Genomic DNA, 10,224 nt, shown 5'->3' with positions numbered 1-10,224 from the left:
TATATATATAAAAATTAAAAAATATATTTTATATATAACATGTCATTTACAATGTATCTTTTCTGAAACGCTCTTTTCTTGACGCCAGAACCTTTGAAGACTTTCTGCACGAAGGCCTGGTGGAGTACCTGGATGTCAATGAGGAGAATGACTGTCAGATCGCCCTTTATGAACACATGATTAATAAGTGAGTGGCACCTGATTCACCTGACATATTTAGAAAAAAGTGATTTGTAGATGCCATTCAACACTCTGGTGTCACTGCCTCTTTTATTTTTTTATTTCTGTAGAGACACAACACACTTGGAGATCGAGCCCTTCACGCTGCTCGGGGTGTGTGCTGGCCTCATTCCCTACCCCCACCACAACCAGTCGCCCAGGAACACATACCAGTGTGCTATGGGCAAGCAGGCCATGGGTAAGACTCAGCTGAGCAGGTAGCTTCAGTCAGCAGGCAGGTCAGGATGTCAAATCCTTTTTCAAACATCCTCCGCACAGCTGCGGCGTTTAGTTCTGCGCATGCATACAAACAAACACAGACTCTGACAGTAATTTAATCTTGCATCAGCTCTATTCTTAAGCCCCCTAAATCTGCTAGTTTAGAGTTTTATTTGCACAATTTAAATCACACAAAAGAACATTGGAATAACAAACACTATAGATACAAGCAGCCTGCTGGTTCGACTCCCCCAAAACTCTGCTCCTGCGCTACTTCTTGTCAGAATATGTGTGATTGAGTGTTTTTCTTATGTGTGCGTGTCACTGTGTGTGTATGCGCATGGACATCAAACATGGGGCGCTTGCGTAGGTTCTCTATTGTGCTCTGTGTATATGGAGGCCCTTTCCCTGCCAGTCAACCAGAGTGTCATTAGCAATTCATTGTGTCTGCTCTGGCTGTGCTCACAGGGTCAGTGTGCTCAGCTGCGAAAGACCACGGAGTGCACACCCGCAGCTCCTTGGTAACCAAAACTTCCCCAAACGGCCCTGCTAACATTCGTAAGCCCCCCCCCCCCCCCACACACACATTATTACAAAAACACAGACTGGAACTATATTTGGCCCAATATCCTCTGCCTTGTCTGTTTTGTGTGGACAGCCCCATACATGTGCAAATCTGCTTGTGTGGCTCGGGCCTATTATCACAGACTGTGCTTGTTGCCTGATTGTGAAGTAATAGTATCTGACAAATGTCAAGGCTTCCAGGGAGGTCAGGCTTTATGCCCCAACTTACCCCGTTCCTCCACTCCGCTGCCCTGAGATGGTGCTAACTGGGCCCAGCCCCGACCCACCCAGCAGGAGGGTTTAACGCCTATAACGTGCTAATAATTGATTTATAGAGTTAAACACGTTGTGTGTTTAAAGAAGTAAATTCTCTATACACTGCAGGAGTCATTGATCTGCTCTCCACGTGTTCTCTCTCCAGGTACGATTGGCTACAACCAGAGGAATCGTATTGACACTCTGATGTACCTGCTGACGTACCCTCAGAGGCCCATGGTCAAAACAAAAACCATCGAGATGATTGACTTTGAGAAGCTGCCTGCTGGACAGAACGCCACTGTGGCCGTGATGAGCTACAGCGGCTACGACATTGAGGACGCCCTAGTCCTCAACAAGGCCTCACTTGACCGAGGTAAGAGCTGTTTATCTGAAAATGAAAAGTGAGCATGTTGTCACTTGGTTTAATAGCATTTTTATCAAAACATTTTTTTTTTTAAAGCCTTCTATTAAACCTATTTGTGGTTTCCCTCCAGGATTTGGCCGCTGCCTCGTCTATAAAAACGCCAAGTGCACACTGCGGCGTTACACCAACCAGACCTTTGACAAAGTGATGGGGCCCATGCTGGATGCTGCCACACGAAAGCCCATCTGGAGGCACAGCATCCTGGATGCTGATGGCATATGCTGCCCTGGTGAGTACCAGCAGGACTGGAGGAGACCCTGCGTGCCTTGCTGCTCTTTACCAGACTCTACCGCACCAATAAATGTGACTCACTATCTCATTAATAATACCCAGGTGAGAGAGTGGAGAATAAGCAGGTGTTGGTGAACAAGTCCATGCCAACTGTTACCCAAACACCACTGGAGGGCAGTACCCAGCCAGGCCAGCCCCAGTACAGAGACGTGCCCATCAGGTGAGAGCACTTCAGTTGCACACCCACCCCACCCCCCCACCCCAACATGTTCACTGTGACCTCAGCTTGTGTTGCCTCGCTGTGGATCCACCTGTTCAACGTCTGTATGTAAACACGGCTCATCATTTAGAATGCTTGCCAGTGCTGATGTGAAGAAACTCACATTAGCTATTCTCCCATTTTCTTCCTGCAGCTACAAGGGCTCAACTGACTCGTACATCGAGAAGGTCATGATCTCATCCAACGCTGAAGATGCTTTCCTCATCAAGATCCTCCTGAGGCAGACCAGGAGACCAGAGATAGGAGATAAATTCAGCAGTCGGCACGGACAGAAAGGTGCCAGCCTCAGGATGGTCAAACCGTTTTCTCTCTATAAAAGACAGCTTGTTAAGCTCAAACCTAAATGTGCACATTACAGAGCATTGCATTAATATTCAGAACTTGGAGCCCCCAATTTGAACCTGTCATGAAAGATTGTAAAAAGAAACATTTTGGTCGTCTCTGTGCCGGAGCATTTGTTGAGTCACGTCCCAGTGGCTGTTGCGCTGTCACTGCCCCCCTGTCCTCATCTTTCAAGAGCTCTTTTCAATTAATTGGCTCTTTGTCCTGTGCCAGACTATGCAAATTTATTACACCCCAGCAGTATTCTGCTGCTACTGGGGAAAAAGCGTTTACAACCTCCATTGTTTTGCAGCACCTCCCCTATAGAGGGCTTGTATGATGTTTTAATCAAAAAGCTAACTGGCGCCATGCATAATTTACTCTCCTCATTAACACGGTGGCCACTGGGCGGTCAGCTCAGGGTGGGACAATGTCTTCTGTCTCAGATGGTGACGAAGAGAGAGGGGTCGCCGGGGGGTTAGCTGGAGGAGATGTGGTCCCAGATGTGCAACTGATGAATGGGCTAGTTTTTAATCAGAGCTCTTTGGAGTCCCGTTGAGGTGCTACTTAAAAAAAAATAAATAAAAATTCTTGTGAAACTTTTTTTTTTACAAATATTTTTAAACAGAACTAAATCCTAAGTCAAGGTTTCATCATTTTATTAGAAGTGAATTTAACTGCAGCAATAGGTTTCCCAGCTACTCATGACTAGTCTCATAAGTCCTGGTCAGCAGAGCAGAATAAGTTAATTATTTACCGGTCACAAACACACACACACACACACAGACACACACAGACACACACACACACACACACACACACACACACACACACACACACACACACACACACACACACACACAGCTGTGGAGATAGGGGAGGAGGTGGAGGGGTTGTCAGCAGTAGGGGCCCATTGTGCGAACCGCCAGCATGGAGCTGTATGAGCTGTGATGGAGGGCTCTGGACCCTTGCTGTTGTCTTGCCTTTCTCTGCTGATTTCATGCCTCTTTTATCATTCACTTTCACACAAAACAAACAACACCAAGGATGTCTGCTATGGGAACTAGTGTCTCTCTCTCTCTCTCTCTCTCACTCACTCACTCACTCACTCACTCACTCACTCACTCACTCACTCACTCACACATATTTTCCTCCATTTTCCACTTTCTGTCCTCCCTCTCTTTGGTCTTTCTTCCTGCTTTTACCCCGATATTTAGACTTTTTTTTGACTGCCTTCTCTTTGTTTTTATTTTCCCCTTTTACCTCTTTTTTCCACTGGCCTTTTCTCTCTTTTCTTTTCACCTTCTTCCTGCTGTTGGATGACTTTCCAGTAAATCGCTGCACTTGTTCCCAGTCTGCATCCTGTTAGTGCATCCTGTAAGGCATCAACAGTCCGCTGTGTCGGCGACTCGTCTGCTAATAGTGAATTTTTCCCACGTGCACGGATTCAGTTTCTCCTCTCCAGTTGATCCCCCTCCACTTCCTTTGAGTTGAACTGAAAGTCATGGATGTGTAATCCCGGTCTCCCTGTCAAGCTAAGCACCTCTCTGCACTTCCTGCTCTCCTTCTCTTCTCTCCTCTTTCTCTTTTTTTTTCATTTGCAAATGGGCCTACAATCTGTTTACCCTGGCCAGGGAGGAGTGCTTCGGCCCCTCAGCAAACATTTGCACTCTCTCTTAAACTCCTGGCTACCCAGGATGCTTGTCCCCCATGTCATGTGAATCAAAAGACGACCCTGTCTGTCCACATGAGTATGGAAATGTCACGCTCAGCCAGAGGTCCACACCACCTCCCAGCAATACACAACAAGAAGTTTTACTAGAAGTTGTTTTAGACAGAACTGTAAGGTCAGTTAGGTTAGTGTGCACTTTTTGCTAGAAATTGATGATAGGGCTGCAACTGACAATTAGTTTCCTTACTTTAATCTTTTGGTTATTTTTTAGATGAGTCTGTAAAATGTAATTAAATATCACATGTTCTGGGAACCCAAGGTGACGTCTTCAAAGTGCTTGTTTTGTCCAACCAACAGTCCAAAATGAAAATATATTAGATTTGCAATGATGATTAATAGAGAAACGCGTCTAATGCTCATATGTGAGAAGCTGAAACCAGCAAAGAGTTGCTTGATAAATGACCTAAACAATCAATTAAATATCCACAAGATTTTCGTCAAATTTTTGATTACTTAATGGACATTATAATAATTAAAGATAAATAACTTAAAAGTAGTAGTTGTACTTACTTGGATACTTGGACTTGAGATGTGTGCATTTACTTACCTCAGTTCTTTTTTTGTGTGTGTGTGTGTGTGTGTCAGGTGTTTGTGGCCTTATCGTTCCACAGGAGGACATGCCGTTCTGTGACACAGGCATCTGTCCAGATATTATCATGAACCCTCACGGATATCCCTCCAGAATGACGGTACGACTCTCCTCAACTGTGGGGAAAAACATAATTTGTGGTGCTACAGAGAATTTTCTCAATAAATCATTTCATTGTTTTGTTTACAAAATGTCAGAAAAGAGTGTAAAATGCCATTTTCTTACTTTCCCACAGCCCAAGGTGATGTATTCACATGGCTTTATTTTGTCCAAAATCCAAAGATATTTGGTTTAATATCGTTTATGACAAAGTAAAGCAGTGAATGTTCTTCATTTTTGTTTAAAAAGTCACTCAAATGATTAGTCAATTATCAAAGTAGTAACCAGATTAGTTTTCTGTCGATTTTATTAATTAATGGTCTGATCATTTCAGCTCTAAAATTCTGTGTAATATGTGTCAGGTAGGTCAAAACGACATTTGTTTTTGATGAAAATTTGGTAATTTGACGCCTAATCCAAAACCTGTAGACAGTTGTTTTTGTGATCTTTGGCTGCGAGTTCAGCGTCTGTGTTGACCATCGCTCTTCATAAGTTTGTGTCGGCTCTTCTGAGACAAAACCCTCATTATCCCTGCTCCTCTCCTCTCTGGGTTATCATTGGCTTCCAGAGCACACGTCCATTGATGCCGCTAAGCAGCAGTCTTGCTGTTCACAAACAGATATTTGTTGCTGCGGAGACGGCTGCCAGGGAAGCCACCGCCCCATAGCAGAGTGTGGAAGTTTTATCAAACATGCACAGTACATCTGAACTGTAGGATGGTGCTGAATGCGAATGACGTGAAACTTGGCCCCGTTTCTCCCTCCTTTTTGTCCCTTGCACTGTAAAAACTTAAGTGATCTTTACTGCTGAAGTTGTCAGTGCCAGTGTGTTTGCTGTCTGTGGTTGTCATGGAAAAGACTCAGAAATGTTTGGCTCGGGAGGATGTTTCTGTGGCCTGAGAGTGAAATGAGAGTAGGTGTTTCCTTTTATGTGATGGGGTCAGGGGTCCTCTGGGTTTGGAATTGTTGAAATCAGTCATCCTTAGACTGCTGGTCCCACCCCGAAGGGGTACATGTGTAATCTAATCTTACCCACAATATCAACATTTGAAGCCAGCAATGAGTGTAAATCACAAAAGATTTATGGTGTGAACGGAGCCATTGTTACATTTGTGTTGTGTTTTATTGTGTCAGGTGGGAAAGTTGATTGAACTGCTGGCTGGGAAGGCAGGGGTCCTGGACGGACGGTTTCACTACGGTACGGCTTTCGGAGGCAGCAAAGTGAAGGATGTATGTGAGGATCTTATCCGTTACGGATACAACTACCAGGGCAAAGACTACGTCACCTCAGGAATCACTGGGTAATAAAGAGATCATGTTTCAACCCATTAAACACAACTCTTATATACATCACAGCACTGCTCAATATTTTCCAAAGTGTACCATAATTATAGCTTGTCTTAATTTTAATTTTAATTTCATTGTTTATTTCTTTCTTTACGCTGGTGTAGACATAAAACTAGCTTACAGCAACATATTGAACCCTTTTCTCATAACAATGGCTGACTGAGGAAGGACAAACAAGTTATCTATTAATTCAGTTACTAAAAAGGATAATACTTTTACCTATAAAGCGCACTGTTTCGCACGGACATTTATTACTGTCGCACATCGCACTTACGCCGTGATCAAGTGAACACAATGTGATTATGATGGCGCTGTTTGGAAAGTGGAGGAAAAGAGAGAAAATAGCGAAGGACAAAGAAGAAAGTGTCCAAAGTATTGGATTATTTCAAGCTGTCGCCGCCGCCTACTAAAAGTACTTCTTATACGATTACTTGATGAATCGATGAAATAATCTGTAGAATACTCAATTACTAAAATCATCGTTAGCTGCAGCCCTAATCTGAATCTTAAGAGTTGGATGCTGAATTGTGCAAGAAATTAAAAATTATACCGGGATCAATCGATCAGCTTGTTTGTTTCGTAGGACTACAGTTCAAGCCTTACTGTTTTTCGGTTTTGAATTTCTAACAACTAGCTTATAAAAGAATAGCATCTTGTCAGCCAGCTGTCAAATGTAGGATGTCTGAGATTCCCAGAGACACCTGAAAGCACCATCGTCATCATGATGTTTTCAGCATCAAGTGTTTTTAGTGCAGCCCTCGCTCTCTCCCACATTACCACAAGACGCAACTTTGATTATATACCATAGAAAACAGAGAAGCAGCCATCATATGTGAGAAGTAACTAGCAAATGTTTGATTTTTGTACTTATTGTTGACTAGATCTTTATGGATGTATTTGACTGCTGTATTTTCCTCAGGGAACCTCTTGAGGCTTATATCTACTTTGGACCGGTATATTATCAGAAACTAAAGCACATGGTCCTCGACAAAATGCACGCCAGAGCCCGAGGCCCCAGAGCTGTTCTCACCAGGTAAAATCAATGCTCTTGTTGCAATTACATAGAAATAACAAGTGTCTCGGCAAACACTGCTGAGACACTGAACAGGTGAGGTAACAATCTAATTACCTCTGTGTCAACTGTTTGTATCTCCTGAATGCGTCTGTGCCGCCACCAGGCAGCCTACAGAGGGCCGCTCCAGAGATGGAGGTCTACGTCTGGGCGAGATGGAGCGCGACTGTCTGATCGGCTACGGGGCAAGCATGTTACTGCTAGAGCGCCTCATGATCTCCAGTGACGCCTTTGAGGTGGACGTGTGCGGACAGTGCGGCCTGTTGGGATACTCTGGGTGGTAAGTTGGTAGTAACTCTTCTGTCGACAAAGTTGCTCCTTTGGGAACAGGCTAACCTGTTCAGTAAGTTGTAGTTGCTGCTCATACACGCTAAAGATTTTAAAAGGCATTGCATGACACACCTGGGACAATGGACATGAGAGCTTTTGACAGTCACTCACAAAATCTAGTGTACATTAATGTGTACTGAGGGGAAAAAAAAAAAAAAAGCAACTGTATGTAGCATCGTCTGTTTATGTTAGCAAGATTGGTCATTTGCATATCACCTTTCTTAAAAAGTGAAAATCTTCATAGGTGACCCTTATTACAGCACCGCACTGTAACTCTCACTCTCATTGGCTACTGAGTCTGCATGTTCGGGCTGAAACTCTGGTCCTTGTTCAACACAATGTGAAGCTAAACAGTAAATGAAGAATTTGCAGTTTCAATATTAAGACAGATCTAATTGTGTGGTAAATGAGCTGCCCCCCCCCCCCTCCCAAAAAACCCCTGAATTATTCAATGTAATTGATTTCATTCAGGTCACATGTGTCTACTTCATTTCCTCAAAGTGGCATGCAACATGAGGACCTTTTCAAGTCCTCAGATCCGTCTGACGTACAATTTATGTTTCCTCTGGTTTGTTTCCAGTCTGATTCTGTTTTTTTATCTTTCAGGTGTCACTACTGTAAGTCTTCCTGCCACGTTTCCTCCCTGCGTATCCCGTATGCCTGCAAGCTGCTGTTCCAAGAACTGCAGTCCATGAACATCATCCCCCGACTCAAACTGTCACGCTACAACGAGTGACAGAGACAGAAACACAGTCTGTGTGAGTGAAAGGTTTAGAGTTAGAGATATAATTTACAAAGTATGAAGTGTTCATTTATAAAATATACAGCAGAGAGAAATGAGAGGAAAAACAAGTGTTTTGACATTTTTGTTGACGTTAACAAACCAAAACAATGTGAAGTTTCTCATTTATGTTGATACTTTCTCACCGTTTTGCCCTTTTGTATGTGTACATAATAAACACAAAATGATTATTTCAGTCAGCTGCTGTTTGTGCTACTATTGGATTACTTAAAGCAATTCCTGTTTAATTACAAATATTAAAATAGGTACTTGAAAAATGCCCTCATATCTAAGTACAACATTTGATCTGTCAATATTACCAAGAGTATGAAAAGTGCAACAAGATAGGAATTGGCACAATATAAATAAAATTGAAATGACTCAATCAACAAGGACCAAATAGCAGCAGCCCATGTCTGCAGTGTTTATCCTTTTTCTTTTTTTCTTAGCGCCACAAATCCTTGGCTTTATTCTTTATGGTTTTGGTGAATGAATTTCAAAGCAAAAACAAGTATTTTACTTGGCTGTTAAATGTTTTCCTTCTGGCAGCAACTGATTTTCAAAACCTGAAACTTGAGCTATATTTTTTGTCAGTGATCTTACTGTCGGGGCATCCAGGTGTGATGTCCCTGGTTCATGGACATTTGTTGTCCTTTGTCTTTTCCCTGCCTCTACATGTCCTGTCAGCCCCTCTACCATTGGGTGATAATACAGCTGAGGACAAACTCAAAGTAATGCGTCTGATAGCTCCACAACTTGAGATTTGACATTTAGCTGCTGAACAGCGCTTCATTCACAAGTTACTTTGTTATAAATTCAGCCACAGAAATCAAACAGAAAGCAAACATGACATCATGACAAGATAAATGTGTGGGAGAATGATGGGACACTCCATCACCATCACAACAGGAGTGACAATAACAACAACAGAGTAAAAATACAAATTATGTTCTTCTCTTTTTAATAAAAAGAATAGAAATCAACCTCTCTGAATATTTAAACTAGTGCGAATTCTCAGCAGTGGCATGCATCCACACAAGCACACCCTCGAGAACACTTGACCTCCATGGCAGATTTTAGCTAAAAAGTTGTGGTTGCTTTAAGATGGGCACAGGTTTGTGGACCGATGAACTGGTTGCAGCTAAACATGTTACACTCCTTAGGCATCATATAAACTTCCAGATGCATCATAAAGGGCTTTTTTGTGTGTGTCTTATTGGCGTAGATGTGATCAAGCAAACAATCTTCCAGGTGAGTGGGATGATTCACAAGTTGCCTGAATCCCGTTATCTTTAGCTCTCTGATAAATAACAGATGTTGAAGTCACCAGTAATCTATGTCAACTATTTGACATTTCTCATCCAGGAAGGTTGGAGGAGCATTTGTTGTTGGTCATGTTATGTGAATCCATTTATGTTGCAGGCCATTCCCACGGCCACACCCCCTTTTCCCTATTTGCATGAACAGTCAATCAGTTGTCCTTTGGCTCATTACCAAACTTTCCACAAAATCTTTTGCATGTCTCTGAATCCATTTGGAAGTTAGCCTCTCCTACATCCATGCCCCCTTTTAGCCACTTGGCATGAACACAAACACACATTGGGACCTCCATGCCAAATTTCAGCCTGCTAGGGGGAGACGTTTTTGTGGACTGACTGTTCAACCGACAGAGCGAGCCATAGAGCTGCTGCTCGCAGCTAAAAACCTAATTATTTCGGGAAAGCACTCCTACATTTACTGGTCCTGAAAAATCTGAATT

At 42.9% G+C, this 10,224-nt stretch overlaps 1 protein-coding gene across 1 annotated transcript in view; it reads left to right on the top strand.

The window, feature by feature from the left end:
* Positions 1-8,661, top strand: part of polr3b (polymerase (RNA) III (DNA directed) polypeptide B) — a 24,975-nt gene extending 16,314 nt beyond the window's left edge. Inside the window, exons 20-28 of the mRNA XM_046038186.1 lie at positions 1,424-1,633; positions 1,755-1,913; positions 2,018-2,135; positions 2,329-2,471; positions 4,834-4,937; positions 6,070-6,236; positions 7,202-7,315; positions 7,461-7,634; positions 8,291-8,661. Of these exons, the coding sequence (XP_045894142.1) occupies positions 1,424-1,633; positions 1,755-1,913; positions 2,018-2,135; positions 2,329-2,471; positions 4,834-4,937; positions 6,070-6,236; positions 7,202-7,315; positions 7,461-7,634; positions 8,291-8,420 (1,319 nt within the window). The 3' untranslated portion in view covers positions 8,421-8,661. The remainder of the gene's footprint in view (positions 1-1,423; positions 1,634-1,754; positions 1,914-2,017; positions 2,136-2,328; positions 2,472-4,833; positions 4,938-6,069; positions 6,237-7,201; positions 7,316-7,460; positions 7,635-8,290) is intronic.
* The last annotated feature ends 1,563 nt before the right edge of the window (positions 8,662-10,224 follow it).

The sequence above is a fragment of the Micropterus dolomieu genome, linkage group LG22, assembly GCF_021292245.1.
Source record: "Micropterus dolomieu isolate WLL.071019.BEF.003 ecotype Adirondacks linkage group LG22, ASM2129224v1, whole genome shotgun sequence".
In the NCBI taxonomy this organism is placed as follows: Eukaryota; Metazoa; Chordata; class Actinopteri; order Centrarchiformes; family Centrarchidae; genus Micropterus; species Micropterus dolomieu.
The sequence above is the reverse complement of the archived record's forward strand: the minus strand, read 5'-3'. Positions and strand labels throughout refer to the sequence as shown.